General features: G+C 46.5%; 1 protein-coding gene across 1 annotated transcript in view; it reads left to right on the top strand.

Annotated features, from left to right (window-relative positions):
* Nucleotides 1-2,671: 2,671 nt before the first annotated feature.
* Nucleotides 2,672-20,622, top strand: part of ACO1 (aconitase 1) — a 48,547-nt gene continuing 30,596 nt past the window's right edge. The window contains exons 1-3 of the mRNA XM_033172937.1: nucleotides 2,672-2,700; nucleotides 14,667-14,785; nucleotides 16,466-16,634. Coding sequence (XP_033028828.1) covers nucleotides 14,689-14,785; nucleotides 16,466-16,634 — 266 coding nt within the window. The 5' untranslated portion in view covers nucleotides 2,672-2,700; nucleotides 14,667-14,688. The remainder of the gene's footprint in view (nucleotides 2,701-14,666; nucleotides 14,786-16,465; nucleotides 16,635-20,622) is intronic.

The raw sequence follows: 20,622 nt of genomic DNA, 5'->3' as shown, positions 1-20,622 counted from the left end.
TATGTGGCACAGGACCCCAATATCTCCAGAGCCACTTCTTCCCACACGAACCAACCCAGACTCGGCAGCCACCATGCCAGGCCCTTCTCCATGTGCGGTCTCCACAGGAGGTCCAGAGGGTGGGAAAATGAGAATGGGCCTTTTCAGTGGTGACTCCTCCGAGGGAGGTTCACCTGGCACCGTTTTAATCTATTTTTAGGCACCAAGCTCAACCTCTCCACTTTTGGCCCTTAATTGGAAGGGTTTCAAAATATTTAAGTATTAGAGGATAAGCAAAAAGTTGCTTGCCTGGCTTTAAAAAGACAAGATAGTTGGCGACTGGTAGTTGGTGAGGTGGCAGTATTTCAATAAATAAAATAGTTACTTGATGATTTAAATGGTTTTCCAGATTAATCACTGAAGCTTTTACATTTGTAGGATTTTTTTTTAAAAAAACCAACAACAATCAAACAGAAAGCAAAACTATCAATTTACAACTAAGACTGTGTAAATGTTTGCCCTTGACTTGCATGGTGGAAAAGCTCAGTAGTAGAGGACAATATCGGGGGCAGCACAACCTGTGTCCGACTATAATTTGCTTTTAAGGAATTGCTTCTAGCATCTTCAATTCCCTTTTATTTGTGGCTGGTGACACCTCGTGGCAGGTTAGCCTAACTGCTCTGAGAAGCTAGATCTGAATTACTGGTTAGAGCATGGTTCTGATAACGCCAAGGTCGCAGGTTCGAATCCCATTTGGGACAGCAGCATATTCCTGCATTGCAGGGGGTCAGCCTAGATGACCCTCAGGGTCCTTTCCAACTCCACAGCTCTATTATTTATAGATTTATGTCGTAGTTCCATCAGTGGTATTGTGTGGGTGAGGAGAGGGAGAGCTGTGGCCCTGGACTCAGCTTCTCGTGTGGCGGATTTTGCTCCCCATGCCGCCCTGACAGCTGCTGGTCTCACTGTCCTCGGCTTGCTGCCTTGGTTTCTGTCCTCCTCGCTCCAAGGGTCCCCTTTTCCTCATCTCCTCAGACAGGTGGACAGACCCGTGTGAGAAGTGGCTGTGTAGAGTCTAAGCCCCTTAAAGCCCACTGTAACCCTCTCCTCCTTCTGGATGTTGGAGTTTTGGGGGTGGCATATCCCAGTAGTGATGTATGGAAGTGAGAGCTGGACCATAAAGAAGGCTGATCGCCAAAGAAACGGTGCTTTTGAATTATGGTGCTGGAGGAGACTCTTGAGAGTCCCATGGACTGCAAGAAGATCAAACCTATCCATTCTGAAGGAACAGGTAGGTACCCTGTTGGTCTGCCATAGTAAAAAAATAAAAATAAAAAATCCTTCCAGTAGCACCTTAGAGACCAACTAAGTTTGTTCTTGGTGTGAGCTTTCGTGTGCATGCACACTTCTTCAGATACACTGGTGACTTCTATTTCAGTGTATCTGAAGGAGTGTGCATGCACAGGAAAGCTCATACCAAGAACAAACTTACCGGTAGTTGGTCTCTAAGGTGCTACTGGAAGGATTTTTTGATTTTATATTTTGTTTTCTTTCCGAAGGAAATCAGCCCTGAGTGCTCACTGGAAGGGCAGATCCTGAAGTTGAGGCTCCAGTACTTTGGCCACCTCATGAGAAGAGAAGAGTCCCTGGAAAAGACCCTGATGCTGGGAAAGATGGAGGGCACAAGGAGAAGGGGACGACAGAGGACGAGATGGTTGGACAGTGTTCTCGAAGCTACTAACATGAGTCTGACCAAACTGCAGGAGGCAGTGGAAGACAGGAGTGCCTGGCGTGCTCTGGTGCATGGGGTCAAGTCGGACACGACTAAAGGACTAAACAACAACAAATATCAAAAATGCTCGAGAGTTAAGCACTTTCATTTATTCCAAAATGGTGCAGAGTGTATGAAAAACTAAAGCTATTAATTTTGTTTTTGTTGTTGTTCAGTCGTTCAGTCGTGTCCGACTCTTCGTGACCCCATGGACCAGAGCACGCCAGGCACGCCTATCCTTCACTGCCTCCCGCAGTTTGGCCAAACTCATGTTAGTAGCTTCGAGAACACTGTCCAACCATCTTGTCCTCTGTCGTCCCCTTCTCCTTGTGCCCTCCATCTTTCCCAACACCAGGGTCTTTTCCAGGGAGTCTTCTCTTCTCATGAGGTGGCCAAAGTACTGGAGCCTCAACTTCAGGATCTGTCCTTCTAGTGAGCACTCAGGGCCGATTTCCTTGAGAATGGATAGGTTTGATCTCCTTGCAGTCCATGGGACTCTCAAGAGTCTCCTCCAGCACCATAATTCAGAGGCATCCAAGCTATTAATTACAACTATGCAAATGTAAAAAAGCATTTTTATTATTGATCAATATAATCAGTATTGGACTACCCATGCTTGGTCTCTGCTTCCACCGCGCCTCTCTCCTCCTTCCCCCCGCTTCTCCGACTCGTCCTGCGGCCCTCGCAGCAGCCCAGGAGAGGGCGCGGGAGAAGCCGAGCCGCGGAGGCGGAGGGAAGTCTTCCCCGAGGCGGCGGGAGGAAAGGACGCGGCCGCCTCCGCTGCGACCCAAGGGGGTGGGCCGTGGGAACTGTCAGCTGGGGGGTGGGCGGAGCCAGACTGGCGCGGCCCCCGCTGCTCCTTCTGCTGCTTCCCAGGCGCCGGTCTCGGGGCGCCTCACCTGCGCGCGCCCTTCGCCGCCGCCGCCCTTAGCGACCCTCCTCCCGCGCAGGTAAGCGTCGTGTCCACCTGCAGCCCGGCCTCTCCGCTCCCTCCCTCCCTCTCCGCCTTCCCCGCCGGGCGCCTTTCCTGCAGCTCCTCGCGGCTTCCTTACTCGAGAGGAAGCCCGGCGAGGAGGCCGCGCTTGCTCGGGAGGAAGCAGGGAGGGCGGAACGGGCCGAAGGTCGAGCCGCCCGAGCGAGGCTGCCTGTGCGCGCAGCCCGATCCTGAGAGCGTTTGGCCAGAAGCCCCGGGCGGCGGGCCTAACCTTGCTTTCATGGGAGTATAAGCCCCCCGCTGCAGCAAATACGGCGAGGGTCGCCCTGCTGTTACTCCCCGGGGCCTTTGCTGCGCGCGATCCTAAGCGACGTCTCTCCCCCGTTTCTTGCCACGCGCTACGGACTTGCTCCAAAGCTGGCTTGCAGGTGCCTGCCAGGTCACTTTGGGAGCTCGTTAAAGGGACAGGTTTGGGGAAAGGATTCCCGCCCAACTTTAAATTTCTTTCTCTTTTTTTAATAATATGGAAAGGGCGCTGGGATGTGTCCCTCGTAAAAAGGGCCTGGCCGCGTTTCAAAAGAAGTAAACCGCATGGACTTCAGCGTGACTTCTGGTGAATTTTGCTTAGGATTGCATGTTTACTCATCCAAGGATGTGGCAACACTTCAGTTTGAGATTGCAAGTTTGCTGGTGATTAAAAAAATAAAAAATAAAAAAGACCAGCAACATTAAGCTTAATGGCGCTTGATTTGATTAAAGATTTATTTAAAAGGCTGCAGTCCTTACCTAGCAAGTAGTCACTGGACTCCGTGGAACTGGCTTCTGAGTAGACAGTGTGTTGGATTGCACCATCCATTTATTCTTGGCGGTCTTAAAAAAACACGTTTCTCTGCCTGTTGTCTTCTCCTGTTTTCTCTGTTCAGATGGCCTTCTCTCCATTCTTTCCCTCCCCTCCTCTGCTTGGCCTGTTTGTCAGCAGGAGCAAAGTTCAGGGTTGGTTTTCAAAAGACACAGGCTTATTTCTCAACTGCAGGGGACCATTTTTGGTTTGGAGGTCCTCTCTCTGGTAGGCTTCTGCGTGCATTGAAAGTCAGATCAAGGTGCTTACAGATTCAGCCTCGCTGAGCATTTTAAGTTTCTAGGACCTTGCAGATGATTTTCTACTAACAACACAGTATGGGGCAAGAAGTGTGTGTCCCGGGAGGGCCAGTATCCTTTGGCTTGGTGAGGAGGAGACAGCAGGTGGCATCGCAGGTAACCGTTGAACTGATTCCATCCTGTGTTGTGCTTGAGTGTCCTTTGACCCTCCAGATATTGCCGAACTAGAACTCACAGTGTCAGAAACTCAGATGCGTAAGCTAATCGCCAAATGGCTACGTTATCGTTGCCACAATAGAATGTCTAGGTGCCTTCCCCCCCCTCCAATAGAATTTATTGTGATTATGATTATTACCATAATTTCATTTTTGTACCGCTTTGGATTTTTAAAGAACGATTCTCAAAGCGATTTACAACATGAAACAAATTCAGATTTCAAGGGAAGTGTTTCAGATCCTTTCCCAAAGGGCATTTTGCTGTCCCCAGTCGCCCACCTGGCATCCAGAGATCTCCACGTGGCCGCAGTTGGACCCGCGTCAGTCTGGACCCTGGCGCCTGGCTGATTTCGGACACAGAACTCCCATCACCCCTGGCCATTGGCCATACTGGTCTGGGCTGATGGGAGTTGTAGTTCAGCATCTGAAGGGCCAATTGTTCCTCACCCCTGTCATATATGCAGTAGCATTGGGAATTTTCCCCCCAGCTGCAACTCACCAGAGCTTAGGTCCAGCAACTCTCAGGTGGGCGCTGTTGCCATTTTGTTCAAAAGTGAAGCAGATTGCCTCAGGAGGTGGTGGGCTGTACCCAACTGGAAGCGTTTAAGGAGAGGTTGTCTGGCTATCAGTCAGGGATGTACCTGTACAGTAGATACTGCAGTAGCTATTATTCATTTATTGCATTAAAAAAAAACCACACAAGAGAAGTTAACAGCAATGCAAAGAATACACAGTCCTGGCAGTGACAGGAGAGCACTTCAACCCTTATTCTACAGAATTTTGCTAGAAATACTAGGTTTCTTGTAATCTAACAGCAGATACAGTGCTTTCCCAGATTACACATAATTTTAGGTGAGGAGTGCTGTCGCCCAGCTATATAAATAAAAATGTAAATGTTCGTTTGTTCAATACCTCAAATCTCAGAAAGTCCTTGACCGATTGCTTTGAAATTTTGACACAACGTTGCGTTCCAATCCAGGAGTGCCTTTATGTAAAAAATATTACATAAAGAGGAAGGCGGCAGTTCAACGGGAGAAGCTGTGGGCAGGCAGGCGAAAACGGGGGGGAAAGACGGACAGGAGGCAGGTGGCAGTTCAACGGGAGAAGCTGTGGGGAGGCAGGCAAAAACGGGGAGACGGAGAGGAGGCAGGCAGGAGTTCAATGATAGAAGCTGTGGGGAGGCAGGCGAAAACGGGAAGGACGGAAGGAGGCAGGTGGCAGTTCAACGGGAGAAGCTGTGGGGAGGCAGGCAAAAACGGGGAGACGGAGAGGAGGCAGGCAGGAGTTCAATGGGAGAAGCTGTGGGGAGGCAGGCGAAAACGGGAAAGACGGAAGGAGGCAGGCGGGAGTTCAACAGGAGAAGCTATGGGGAGGCAGGCGATAATGGAAAGACGGAGAGGAGGCTGGCAGGAGTTCAATGGGAGAAGCTGTGGGAAGGCAGGTGAAAACGGGGTCTCCTTCCAGTACCAAATGAGCCACAGCAATGCGTCGCTGGGTACAGCTGGTTGTCAATAAACTGGAATAATGTTTGCAGCGTTTGAGGAGTGCAACATAATTCAAGCTTTTGCAACGCGCTGATACAATCCATCAAACTCTGTACAATGTGGTGCCAGGGTGTTGCAGCCAGCTTGTTGTTGCAACCTGGCTTATCTGCAAGATTTGATAATAAAAGATTAAGAATGTCCTCATGTGAGTGCAAGGCTACCCTCGTATTTTCCCAGTGTGCCAGATCATGCTGGTGTCGTGTCCTGAGTTATAAAATGACTCCCGTGAGGCCAGGGTGTCCATCCACAGAGGAGTCTGCCTTCTGTGTCTCTGTGTGATTCACTGCTCTGGCTGCGCCTTTTTCCAAGAAGCCTCTTCTGAGGGCAGGTAATTCTACCATGTGTTTGCTGTGGTTGTGTTAAAGCCCATTCGCTCTCTTGTGATGCAAGTATCATTACCTGCCTTGAAGAGGCTGCCCTGTTTGTCTGTACGAGCCACTGCTCTGGACTGTCATTCCTTCATTCAAGATGTATGCCCAGAACAGTGATGCATGCAGATGCATGAGGATTTGGCAAGAATGAGCATAGGTAACCCCTCAAGCCGGGTGCATGCAGGGTTTGAAATGAGCAGGGTGCTAGATCATGCATCTTGCGCCGAAAGATTCTCCATTTGCGAGCACTTCAAGGAGCCTGGGTGCTGACACTCAAGGATTACGGAAATGTATGTGGTTTGAAGCCTGAATCTAACAATAAAGAGTACAGTAGAGTGTTTTGAAAACTGAAGTATGTATGGTACCAATATTTTTATTGTCAACACCAAATTAAACATGTACTAACAATTTCTGCTAAAAATGTGATATTAACAATGTGTCGCTTATGTGAATTGTGTATTAATTCATGCTTATCAAAATAATAAACAACAAGTGTTGCCGCCCCCCCCGCCATGGCGACTAGATATTCTGTTTTGCCACCCACAACTCCGGTCTCAGGAGCCATTTGGCTCCTAGCTTTTCTAACACTGTGTGTGTGTGTGTGTGTGTGTGTGTGTGTTCAAAGCACGTCCAGTTTTTATTAAGAAAAGGAAGTGTGCCTAAACTCTCGGAATATTGGGATATGCTGATCTAGCAAAAAACAAAGCTGCAGTTTCGAATTCAGTATTTAAACACTGCTATTTTCATGCAAACAAGTTCAGCTATTCACCCTAAGCTCCGACCACAGGCCCCTTCCATAAATACCATATTTAGTGGTATCCCTGGAGACGTTGCTTAAACCAGCATTATATTTCTGGAATGTTAAAATGTGCGCCCTTCCACCTTTCACATGCCCCCCCAATCAATTTTTTTCAGAGGTGTGATGCTGGACACCTTCCCTTTTAGTTAATGTGCACAATCCTGGAAACCGGCAAAGAGAGCATGTGATCCTTTGAAACTTAAAAGTGGGGTTGGAGAGGACAATTGCTATGAAAACCAAGGTATTTTTTTGGGGGGGTGGGTGGGAGTTCCCTTTGTCCATAAACAAACACTATTATGGCTTACCTAGAAAGAAGCTACCCCATGTCCTAAAACAGCCACCCCTAACTTGGCGACAGCCAAATACTTAGGACTCCAACGCCCATCGTTCCTGACTTTGGGCTAGCTGAGGCTGATGGAAGCTGTAGTCAAACACATCTGTTGAGTACCAAGTTGCAGCTGGGAAAACAATCTAACAAATCTGTTCCTCAGGTGTTCCCAGAACGAAGGTCTGGTAGGCAAATAAAATGACACCTGGAACGATGACCACCTTTTGTGAATGTTAGCTCCCATTCACCAACCGTTGCTTGGTATTTCTCAGGTGTTGTTGCCAAAGAGAAGTGTGAGCACTACGCTTTTGCCCTGTGGTCTTCAACAACAAAGCCTTGGAAGAACCTTGTCCGGAACCTCTGCACCATACATTTAAAGCTTCCCCCACCCCCGCAAAGAATCCCGGGAACTGCAGTTTGCTATAGGTTGAGGGAACTGTAGCTCTGTGAGAGGCAAACTGCAGCTCCCACGATTCTTTGGGGGAACTGTTGTGCTTTAAACCAGTGTTTTTCAACCACTGTTCCGCGGCACACTAGTGTGCCGCGAGATGTTGCCTGGTGTGCCGTGGGAAAAATTGAAAAATTACTTTATATATAGTCAATATAGGCACAGAGTTAATTTTTCTAACATTTTCTAATGGTGGTGTGCCTTGTGATTTTTTTCATAAAACAAGTGTGCCTTTGCCCAAAAAAGGTTGAAAAACACTGTTTTAAACACATGGTTCGGATGTGACAAATTCAGGGGGTGATGTGAAGGCAGAAAAAGAACACACGGGTACCTCGGTTTTTCACTCGGAAAGCAACACATCTGTGCCATGTGACATCAGTAAAGGCTGTATTTAGGGCAATGCTCAGAGCTACTGTGATCTGGATTAAATGCATAAATTGGCTGCTATAAGATCTCTAATCTCTTTGTGAATGATTTCTCCTGGAAACTGAGAAACATTTACATGCTGAAATTTACAAAGTTACACAAGGGTGGTTTTTTTTTAAATAAAAATAATAGCAAGGAAATACTTTTCTGTTTCTGCCTGGTTGCCAAGGTTTTGGAGGAAACCTACAGGCAGTACAATCTAGAAGTTCAATCATGTGGTTCATCTGGTATCCCATCATAGCCATGTACAGTAGGAAGTGACTTCCTTTTATTTCAGGGGATCATATTTCTGACGAGTGATACTTGTAAAAAACGTTGTGGTGTGGAGTGCTTCTGTTTTCTGCTTCTCCAGAGAAGCGGACACGGGGCAATGGATTCAAACTACAAGAAAGAAGATTCCACCTAAACATTAGGAAGAACTTCCTGACAGTGAGAGCTGTTCGGCAGTGGAATTTGCTGCCAAGGAGTGTGGTGGAGTCTCCTTCTTTGGAGGTCTTTAAGCAGAGGCTTGACAGCCACCTGTCAGGAATGCTTTGATGGTGTTTCCTGCTTGGCAGGGGGTTGAACTGGATGGCCCTTGTGGTCTCTTCCAACTCTAGGATTCTATGATTCTGTTCACTGTGCCTGCCTGCCGGCCGGCCAGCCATATCCTCTTCATGATACTCCATTCCATTCTCCCTCGCACCAGCATCCCATTGCCTCTAAGCACACTCAATCCTCGTTGGGCTGTTTTGAGGGTTCCCCACTCCTCTTTGGGATTTCCCACCCCCTACATATTTTTTTCTATTTCTGCAAACCTACCCCCCCCCCCCCGCCCAGGTCTGCTGGTGCCTTTCTTGTGCCTGCGTGGTGCCATTGTGGCTCCATAAGTAATGGCACTCTGTCCTGAACGTTGGAAATAGAATGAAGAAAATGGGGGAGGAACTGCAAAGTGTATCCCTGATTTCGCTGCAAGTAGAGAGTGGGGAGGGGGGGCAGGACAGGAGGTGGAGGAGTACAAAGTGAATAAACAGACGGGCATGGAATTAAGGTTTAAACCTTACTTTATTAAGATCTCATTTTCAAATGTTAGGTTCCCATTATCATGAAGCAACTGCAGATATATACGTGCGCCAATTAAGGGTAGTGTCTCTAATGGAGATAAAGTGATTTAAATACAGTAGTAATCAAGATTAAAGACTTTGCTGTGTAGATTAAATCAGTTTGCGAATTACTTCAGCTCCTCTTGGCTGTTGAAATTTCTTGAATTAGTAGGCTTGCAAAATCTCACCCAATGTTGCCCCAACCCCTTGTACTACTACTACTACTACTACTAATAATAATAATAATAATTTATTATTTATACCCCGCCCATCTGGTTGGGTTTCCCCAGCCACTCTGGGCAGCTTCCAACAGAATATTAAAATACAATAGTCCATCAAACATTAAAAAGCTTCCCTAAACAGGGCTGTCTTCAGATGTTTTCTAAAAGTCTGGTAGTTGTTGTTCTCTTTGACATCTGGTGGGAGGGCGTTCCACAGGGCGGGTGCCACCACCGAGAAGTCCCTCTGCCGGGTTCCCTGTAACTTGGCTTCTCGCAGTGAGGGAACCACCAAAAGGCCCTCGGAGCTGGACCTCAGTGTCCGGGCAGAACGATGGGGGTGGAGACGCTCCTTCAGGTATACTGGACCGAGGCCATTTAGGGCTTTAAAGGTAGGTATTGCCCTCCTTGCCAAATATCCCTAAGGGAATGGTCAGGTAGCAGGATGCAACCTTTGGAAATCATATGCTTATTACACTTGCTCTTTGCTAAATGCCAAGAAGTGATTTGTGCATTGTGCCATATGTAGAGCCATCTTGCCCCAAAAATGGCAACTAGACATTCTGTTTAGGCGACCGCAACCTTGCTTTAAGCAGCCATTTGGCACCTAGCTTATATATCTGAGTTTCTAATGTTATCTGGAGGGCATCAGTTTGGGGAAGACTTGGCTAGATCCTCTTGTTGCGTTTCAAGACCCCAAGGCCTCCCTCCTATGTAGAATAATAACATAGGTTAAATGGGCAACTTTAGGCCACAACTTTATTGGTTACAGAACGTGAGCGGTATTGGCTTAGGCATTATCTGACTCCTGCCCACCATGTAGGAAGTCTCACAAGTGTTAACCACCAGTAGGGGGAGCATAGCTGTCAAGTTTCGGATTTGAAAATAAGGGATCAGCAGTCTCACCTATCCCGGGGACAGTCACATGTCAGTGGTGGGTGGAGCCAGAAGCAAAAGTGGGCGGAGCAGCATTGAACGTGTCGGCAGCTGGGAAAAGCAAGCGGGCTTGGGCTTGGAGTGGAGCAAAGAGGAGGGCAGCCATGTGCTCCGCGTGATGGAGCCCCATCGTCTTCTTCAGTGTTTTTCAACCACTGTTCCGTGGCACACTAGTGTGCCGCGAGATGTTGCCTGGTGTGCCGTGGGAAAAATTGAAAAATTCAAAAGATTTTTTAAAAACAGCCAAACAGACCCAGGTTGCGCACTGAATAAAGTATTTTATAATTTTTCATATTTCTGTTTACTTACTATTTCATAATAAAGTAATTATAAAATACTTTCTTTGTGTTTATTTGATTCCTATTCAAGAGAATTACTTTACATATAGTCAATATAGGCACAGAGTTAAATTTTTTAACATTTTCTAATGGTGGTGTGCCTCGTGATTTTTTTCATGAAACAAGTGTGCCTTTGCCCAAAAAAGGTTGAAAAACACTGGTCTTCTTGTCTGATCCCATCAAAACAGGACAGGAAGCAGCAGCTACTCAAGGCAGCAGCTGCTCAAAGGCAGCCAGGCTCCGCCCGCCAGCTAACCCTATTGGCCGGCTGAGGGGCCCGGCGGCAACGGATAGGGGCTGATGCAGGGGGAGGAATACACCCCCCTGTAAGCGCGGGAAACAACTCCCACTTGCTTTGAGGGCTGAGGCTTTTCTCTCCAAGTAGGCGAGGTTTTCCCACCCCGTCCCTGGCCAGCAGGGGAGGAGCTGTTTCCATTAAAAACGGGAAATTTAAGGGAAATAAAAAATAAGGGAGAGCAGCGGGAAACTGCTTGAAATAAGGGAGAATCCCGGGGAAAACAGGATACTTGACAGCACTGAGGGGGAGCCCTGTTGATGCACATCAACTTGGAGCTTCCCCCAGATTCACTGGAAGGTCGTGCCATGGCCCTAGTCTCCACCCAGGCTTCGGACAGGAACCGTGGAAGCGGGAACCAAAAAGGAGGACTCCCTGGCCACGCGGCTGCTTTAAATGGGGCAAGCCACGCCAACCCCCGCTGTTGGTGGAGACCATGAGGTCTGACCGCAACATCGCCGCACACGGAAGTGGAGCGGTTTTCTCCTGAACCAAGAAATTCTAACTACTGATTCAGGCCAGCAAAGCAAGTGTTCTTTTATCCAGAATCCCATTAGAGGGAATTGGTGCGAACTGATGAGCAACGGGGTTTGCCTTTTTGAAAGATTTCTTTATTTTTACTAGGTGAGAGGTTTAACCATTTGCCCAAATAGCCAAGACGCTTCCTCCTGTTTCTTCATCAGATCATAAACGTCCTTAAAGCTTCTATTTCTCTGGCTGTTGGCTTGGCTTTGGAATAAGCCTGTGCGCTGAATGGCATCCATTCACTGCAGAGCAAGTTTGTACGTAGCATGGTGTCTGCTGTGTAAATGGTCTGTCTGTTTCAGCACTGGGGCTGTATAGTCAGAAGAACGAGTAATCAAAGGCATCATTCTGCCTGGGCTATAATGGTGCCGTTGCTCCTCTGCGGTTGAAAATTGGGAAATGTATAGAATTCATTTCTGTACAGTGCGTTTAAGATCCAGATGTTAAGACAAACTGCGTAGGTTTTGTGCTGCTTTTTGAGGCTGGTGGCAGAATCCCAACTTGTCTCTCTAGAGCTGGATTTGCAGCCACTGTAAAATACAAGGGAACTTGTGAAACAGTTTTTGCAGCAAATGAACTTTGCTCCACATACCTTTATCCTGGTGCCCTGATGTTTATACTTTGTGGAATATAACTTGTCTCTCGTTATGCAAATAATACCTTGGGGGTAGGGACGTAACTTAAATCTCACGCTCACAGCATAACCACGTTATAATGTTATTTTAGGAAGTTATTATTGAAGTGGCAATTAATATCCACGTGTAAAGCCAAGCAAAAAAAATCAACAATTTACCAGCATAGTTCAGGTTTATCCTGGGTTCCACTTTCCAAGGGATATTTAGCAATCTATAACCTGGTTGTAAATAGACGTCCTCCCCACCCCACCCCTACCCCGCCTGGCTGCTGGCTTAAATCGGGGGTGCAAAAGTGACCCTCCAAATGTTGCTAGACTCCAACTCCTATCAGCCCCAGCCAGCATATCCAATGGCCAGGGCATGATGGGAGTTGTAGTTCAGCGGCAGTATAAATGATCTGACATGAAGTGACATGTCTGCTGTGTTTAATTCTCTCTCTCTTTCTACCCCCCCCCCCCCCAATTTTGCAAGTGTATGAAGGTTTCTGTGGCTGGCTGCTGGCAGCCTCAAGTCAGCACAGATTTGTGGGAGTTTGCACAAAGCGTGTTCTCCCATTGAAGAGAGCACGGGTTGCAGAAGGGTTAAAGGAGCAGCTCCAAGTTATTGGGAGGGGTTTTTGGGCTGGCCACAGCTAGGATTGGTCAAGGCAAGTTGCTGGGGAGTTTAGCATGTTGCGAGTTGTTTGATTGACAGTCCTTGCCTTTAAAACCTAAGTTTGTGAAACTTTGGTTTCACTTTTGCGGTGTGCAAACTAAGCACAACTGCTTAGTTTCTCTCTTCTTTCTGGATGGATGGCTTGGTTTCCGCGTGCTCTTGCTTGGAGAATCAGCGACATGAATAACAGCAGATAACCACTAAGTTAAATGAGCTAGTGGATTCTGTGCATTCATGGGCACCATGCCCTTCTCCACTCTTTCAGTGAAAACCAGGAATATCATAAAGGTAAAGGTAAAGGAACCCCTGACCATTAGGTCCAGTCATGGACAACTCTGGGGTTGCGGCGTTCATCTTGGTTTACTGGCCAAGGGAGCTGGCATACAGCTTCCGGGTCATGTGGCCAGCATGACCAAGCCACTTCTGGCGAACCAGAGCAGCGCACGGAAACACTGTTTACCTTCCCGCTGGAGCGTTACCTATTTATTTACTTGCACTTTGACATGCTTTCGAACTGCTAGGTGGGCAGGAGCTGGGACAGAGCAACGGGAGCTCACCCCGTCGCAGGGATTCGAACCACCAACCTGATCGGCAAGCCCTAGACTCTGTGGTTTAGACCCCAGCGCCACCTGCGTCCAACAATTCTCCAATGAAAATAGGGATGTCCCATTTCATAACGATAATATTACTATTTATACCCCACACATCTTACTGGGTTGCCCCAGCCACTCTGGGCAGCGTCCAACATTGATACAAAAGCATAATAAAACATTAAACATTAAAAAACCCTTCCCTATACAGGATTGCTTCAGGAGTTGAATAACTCCATACCCTCCAACATTTCTCCAATGAAAATAGTGACGTCTTAAGTAAAAATAGGGACGCGGGTGGCGCTGTGGGTTAAACCACAGAGCCTAGGGCTTGCTGATCAGAAGGTCGGCGGTTCAAATCCCTGCGATGGGGTGAGCGCCCAGTTCGAAAGCACGTCAAAGTGCAAGTAGATAATTAGGTACCACTCCGGCGGGAATGTAAATGACGTTTCCGTGCGCTGCTCTGGTTCGCCAGAAGCGGCTTAGTCATGCTGGCCACATGGCCTGGAAGCTGTATGCCGGCTCCCTCGGCCAGCAACGCGAGATGAGCGCCGCAACCCCAGAGTCGGACACGAGTGGACCTAATGGTCAGGGGTCCCTTTACCTTTACCTTTAAGTAAAAACAGGACATTCTTGTAGGGTCTGGGATGTTTCCTCTGTTAGTTTGCAGTGGTCTGGAACCCTGAGAAAAACTCATGCTTAACCAGCCCCCCCCCCCACTCTGTGAGGGCTTCCTTTCCAAAATATGCCCCCCACCAAGATGTGCCAAACTGCTAATTCTCTTGCTATGCTTCTGTAGTTGTTTTTTTTTTATGATAGCTTCCTTGCATTCCTAATGCTCATGGAACCTTTTCATTTGGAGATTTAAGTAAATATATAATTGCGCTTGGCAGAGGTGTTCAGGCTGACACCGAAACAATTTTGATGATTGTGTTACGAAGAGACTGCAGAGGCACTTTGCAAGTTAAGGAGCACCAAAACAAGTGGTGAGCCCAGTGATGCGAGAGATGGACCAAAGGTAGGCAAGGAACAAGGCAGGGAACAAAGAGAGGGAACACCTTCTCAGGTGTACTGGAAATATTTGGAGGTGTGTGCGTGTGGAAGGATGCCCTGCCGTTTTTATACTTCCGTTTTTATATTTCCAAAGGGATTTTTGAGAGAACTGTCTATTAAAACTGATGAACTGGTTTACAATTTATGTAAGAACTGTAATTTTTAGAAAACATAGTGAACATGTAATCTGACAATATGCAGGTTATTCCAGATTTGTACAAAATCTGGAAGATTTGTACAAAACCTTTGGCAACTGAGATGTATGTTTTTAGGACCCGTCCTATTCCTGAGACTGTAATTTGTTTTAAAACGTTTTTAATATTGAATTTTAAACCTACCCGGGACCTGATGGTGAAGGGACCAATACATTGAATGAATAAGAATCAAAGTTAAACTTGCTCCAATTTTTAACTTCTTGTATTTGCAGTGACTTCCAAGATACTTCAGCCATGAGCAACCCTTTTGCGCATCTTGAGGAACCGCTGGACCCAAGCCAAGCGACAAAAAAATTCTTCAATTTGAAGCGTCTGGGAGACCCAAGATATGGTACTTTTGTTAAATTCAGAGGGAGTTGCTCCCTGTAAGAAAGTTGGTTGGCAGCTGCAACTTTTGAGGCAGTTCACATATGCATGCACATCACTTGATTGCTTGTGCTTGTGCTTTGGACGAGTCATAGCATGTGCTTTGCAAACAGAAGGTTTCTTGTTCCAGTCCCTGGTATCTCTGGTTAGGAGACTGTCTGGTAGTGGGACTGGCAGGGCCGTCTTTAGCAGATGCGGCTCCGGGGTGCAAATATCCGCCCAGCGCTCTCAAATTACCACGGATAGTGTTGGGGTAGCCATAGCTGCGCACTGCCAGCCATCGGGGAGGGGGGGGAGTGCAACTCTCCCCCATGCCACTGCAGGAGAGCAATCCCTGCAGAGGCTTGGGAGGGAGAGCCAGTGTGGTGTAGTGGTTAAGAGTGGTAGACTCGTAATCTGGGGAACCGGGTTCGTGTCTCCGCTCCTCCACATGCAGCTGCTGGGTGACCTTGGGCTAGTCACACTTCTCTGAAGTCTCTCAGCCACACTCACCTCACAGAGTGTTTGTTTTGGGGGAGGAAGGAAAAGGAGAATGTTAGCCGCTTTGAGACTCCTTCGGGTAGTGATAAAGCGGGATATCAAATCCAAACTCTTCTTCTTCGTCTTCTTCTGCACGCCCGCCAGCCTTATGATTGGCGGGGCACAGCTGGCGGGTGTGCAGGGAAAGGGGAGGCCGCCAGCATAGCCGCGCAGCTCCCCCACTTGCTGGGACGCCCCTGAGAGGCCGGCGCCGTGGCGCGACGCACCACTAAGCCCTATGGGAAAGACGGCTCTGGGGACTGGACTTGGAGAGCTGCCACTCTCTAGCTCGTTGTGGAGCACCTGCTTTGCATGGAGAAGGTTCCAGGTTCAATCCCAGGCATCTCCACATAGGACTGGGAGAGACCCCTGTCTGTAATCCTGGAGCACTGCTAATCTGATTGGGTTAGATGGACCCAGTGGTCTAACTTACTGCAAAGTAGCTTCCTGTGTTCTTCATATGTGTGCAGAAGTTGCATACGATGTGGCTGCACGGGTATTTTTTTTAAAGTACAGTCGTACCTTAGCTGTCGAATGGAATCCGTTCCGGAAGTCCGTTCGACTACCGGAAATGTTCGACAACGAAGGCGCGGCTTCCGATTGGCTGCAGGAGCTTCCTGCATATAATCGGAAGCCGCGGAAACCACGTTGGACGTTCGGCTTCCAAAGAACATTCACAAACCGAAACACTTTGCGGTGTTCGGGAGCCAAAATGTTCGACTCCCAAGGCGTTCGGCTTCCAAGGTACGACTGTAAATGTGTATTTGTTTATATTTATAGTTAAAAATAGTTCTACATAGCTTTTCATCCAGAATTTCAAAAGTGGCTTGCAATTAAGAAAGAAAGAAAGAAAGAAAGAAAGAAAGAAAGAAAGAAAGAAAGAAAGAAAGAAAGCAGTACTATAAAATATCTCCACAATGGTGGTCTGTGTAGCGTGAAAGGGAGGAATGGTTCTCCGAATGTGTAGCTGCCATGCAGCAAGGAACTGTGGATGGTTGTGACTTGGACGTTTTGAGCTACAACTTCTCCCCACCAACGGAATGGAACCTCCTTTTCGCTATATTATAGTTTAATCTCTGTACATATGTACCGTATAGCTTTAGTCTCCACATGCTTTCCTTCCCAGAACGTTTGCCGTTCTCTATCAGAGTGTTGCTGGAGGCCTCAGTCCGGAACTGTGACGAGTTCCTGGTAAAGAAGGGAGATGTTGAAAACATCCTAAACTGGAATGTGATGCAACACAAGAACATCGAAGTGCCATTTAAGCCCGCCCGAGTTATTCTACAAGACTTTACGTGAGTTGTATTGTGGTTCCCCCCCCCCCCCACATTTTTGTTTTAATCTAAGGTGTCACAGTTTAGGAGCAGAGTCATTTTCTAGAGAGACAAGGGTCTTTTTGGAGAAGAACGTCTGAAAGAATTTTAGTTAGAGTGAGTTTTGCAATCCTCTTAGCATTGGGGGGGGGGGTAATATCCAATGAAATTGTCCCATTAGCACAAGGAGGTATACCTGTGCAACAGGAATTCTTCATACATATATAAAGTCTATGGCAGCATTTGATTGACCCCGGATTAATGAAATATAAATGAAATAAGTCAAAGGTTACGTACTGTTCTAAGAGTGTATTAGAAAGGAAACAAAGGATAAGCTAATAATGTTAGGTATATTCACCATCAGAAGGAAAATACACATTGGGAAATGATAAGAAGTCCAATTATGTGTTTTTGGTTTTTTAATCTATGTTAATAAATAGAGAAGAAAACAAAAGATAGTAGAAATATAAATTAAGTTTATTGTTTGTTAACAAATGGAGTATTACTTACAATTCCCATCATCCCTGACCACTGGTCCCATTAGCCAGGGATGATGGGAGTTGTGGTCCAAAAACAGCTGGAGACCCAAGTTTGGGAAACCCTATCCTAGAGGAAGCAGTAAAGCATAATAATGAGCCCCAGTTGTTGTTTTTCTAGAGAACAGTGGTCCTGAGATTATATGTATTACTAATTTTCCTTCAATACCTGTTCTTGACCCCCTTTCTTAATTTTAATGAGATTTATGCTTGTGAGCTGTTTTTGTTTAAAGACACTTCTTTGCATCCAGCAAACACTCCTGTCCTTTTTGAACCTGCACCTTCAAACATAGTAACTAGGAAGGTTCGCAGTAAGTGACATTGGGATTGTGATGCAAGCATTTAAAATGCAAGCCTGCAACAATTGTGGGCCCTGTGTTTAGTTAGCCGAAAAATGGAAAGTGAGCAAGGTCCCAACCAAAGAGGACTGGCAACTTAAATAGGCAGGATATGCCCAACTTGCAGATTTAACATATAGAGCAAGAAGAACATACATTTAGAGAAGATTGGGAAAAAATTATTGAATGTATGGAAAATAACGGTATACAGCTGAAAGTGCTGGCAGCATTAAGATAAATTCAACAGAATAATTTTTTTTTGATGGATGTAAAAGTGGGAAATGATTTGAATGGTTACACTAAAATATGATATTTAAAACGAACCATGGAAAGAGAGGAAGGGAAGTCATTGGATATTTTAAAGTTTGTAAAATGTTTATTTGAAATTGTAAAATTGAAAATTTAATAAAAATATTACCTATCTATCTATCTATCTATCTACACGCGCAAATCTGAAGTTAGCCAATCCATTCCTTGGTATGGCAATCTATTTCTCTCCCAAACTGAGTTTGCAACAGACTGCATTGAGTTAGAAAGATAAACAGACGCACAGATACGTCATTTGAATTGAGAGTGTGTTTGTTCTTGGAACCAGAGGTTCAAAGATTGCAGGGATGGTTGCCAGTGTCACTATGGTCAAGGCGTCCATTTCAGATTCAACCCATATTTCCAAAGTGATGCTTAAATCAGGGCTGGAGGTTTCTTTGTTTTGCATTAATATATATATATATATACGTGTGTGTGTGTGTGTGTGTGTGTGTATTTGCAATTCGCATGTGTGTGTGTGCGTGTGTATATATATGTATGTATGTATGTATGTATGTATGTATGTGTATATATATATGTGTGTGTGTGTGTGTGTGTGTGTATATATATATATATATATTTGCAATTCACATGTATAAGGGTGAGATTGTCTTATTTTAGAATGTGTGTTATTTCCATATGGAGTTCCAGAATACGTGTGACCCAGTATGCATGGAAATTCCTTCCTTTCAGATGTTTGTGCTACACATGCAGACTTCCAAGGAGAGGCGCTGCTCAGCACAGCCCATATCCTGCTCACATGATCTTAACCATGTAAAAATGGCTCGAATATGGCTGCAGCCTACTGAGCCCCCTGGAACCACACACATTCCCAAGCATGGTTCGCCATGATGAAGGCTTCCCATAATAGTGGTGCCTGTTTGTTTTCCACCAAAGACCTTCTGAGTAGGTCTGTCCTGGGTAAAAAAAAAAGGGGTGGGGTGGGGTGGGGAATGCACTGCATTGCTAGAATATAGGTAGAGTAGTAGAACTACTGGCTTGTGTTCCAAGTCTGACTTAGCTTGTTGTGTGGTCTTAAGGAAACTCATAATGAGCTTTTTGAAATGATTCCAGGGCTGCTTTATCTAATCCGAAATAGATGTTTGGTAGACATGCCGAACTTCCCGTGCAAAGGTTTCGTTTAATTGTTGCTTGTACCCCTCTAACAACGAATGTAGGACTAACTCATCAAACAGCGGAATTGTTAGCAGCTTCTTTTAGAAGCGGTAATAATGGCACAGTGATATTCTAAAATAAATGCCGGAACCTGTTTGGTGGGGTTTGAGTGAGTATATAATACTCTCTCCTAACTTTACTCAAGGAAAGAATGCATCTGCATAATTGGCCGTGGTAGTACTCGGAACCTGTGATCTGTTGGAGTGACTTTCTGATACGCTGTCATAAAACAGCTTCCTGAGGAAGTAGATCTCTGGTACTATCTGGTTTATTTTCCATACCAGACTAGAACTTTTCTTCACCCTAGTTTGACCTTTTTACCATGAACTCATTTTGTGATCCGTGTCTCCAGAATTTTACCACCACAAGCCTGCCGAGAGATGCAGAATCCAAAATGAGGTATCCTTCAGGAGAATCACAAAAAAGGCTTAGATCTTTTTGTGCTACTGCCTGGTCGATTGGAATGAAGACTCGGTCTGGCAGGAGGGAGAGCGTGGGAATGAGGAAGGTGGCCAAGCAACTTGCGTTGAGCCAGCTTGGGAATCAGTGGCAGCTATAGAGATGGATTTTGAGGCTATCTGGTCGCCTCTTTTGACCACCTTCCTCATTCCTGTTCTCCTCCTCCTGTCAGACTGCACTCTTCAACCTAATTGGCAGAGGATTTGGGGGCATAAGCAATCGATTCCCAAGCTGGTTGGGTAGGAGGAAGATGATTGGTGGTGTTGCCAGCCAACCTGGAGATCTAGATTACAGAGATGGGGCTGGCAGGTTGCAGGGGCAGCTGAAACATGTTCTTTCTGTTCTCCAGTGCTCGACTGGGCTGCCTATTCATCACCTCTCGTTGCTCAGTAGTTTGAAGTTCCACCTCTCTGTGGGTGAGCACAGCTGTCAGGGGCTGGACTGAGGAGGAATGGTGGCAACCGCCTCTCCTCTCTCTGCACCTTCCCAAGAAGAGGAGGACAGTATAGATTTAGAACAGTGGTTTGCAGAAAGGCATAGTTCAGAGGCAAGAAGCTGGGGGAAAATAGGGGGAAGCAGCAGGAAGAAGCAGGGGAGAGACAGCTATCAGACCCAGTGTCTCTTGAAAGCATCCCTGACCCCGCTCTCCCAGATCCAGGCGTGCCTTGAGAGTAGCAGAACAGAAAACTCAGAGGCAGAAAGCACAGATCAGCCGGCGCAGGGGTGACATAGAATAAGAGGGACTGAGAGGGTGAGACTAGGAGCAACACCATTATCTAAGAGAGACTGCATTCCTTTGTCTCTCTCTGTGTGTGGATATTGAATGAACTACTTGGTAAGAACTCGTCTTGGTTTTCTGCTTCTTGGCATCCCACCGTGGGAGGGATAGGATTCCCTGAAGCCCTCCCAACAGCGTGATGGCGCACTTGCATTTTTATGTAACATGGAAAATACATTGATAAAGCCACATGGTCAAATTTCGGGTTCACAGTTTTTAAGATATGTCCTTAAGCTGGCCAGATTTGAAGAAAAAAACAGCAACATCGGGGAGCTGATCCGGAACCTCCTCCCAGTCGAGATCAGGGTGCTGTACCAGTTTCTTGCTTCCAATTGCCCCAGAAAGTGATGTTTACTGCAACCACCACCTGTAATTTG

The sequence above is a fragment of the Lacerta agilis genome, chromosome 16 (genome assembly GCF_009819535.1).
Source record: "Lacerta agilis isolate rLacAgi1 chromosome 16, rLacAgi1.pri, whole genome shotgun sequence".
NCBI lineage: Eukaryota > Metazoa > Chordata > Lepidosauria > Squamata > Lacertidae > Lacerta > Lacerta agilis.
The sequence above is the reverse complement of the archived record's forward strand: the minus strand, read 5'-3'. Positions and strand labels throughout refer to the sequence as shown.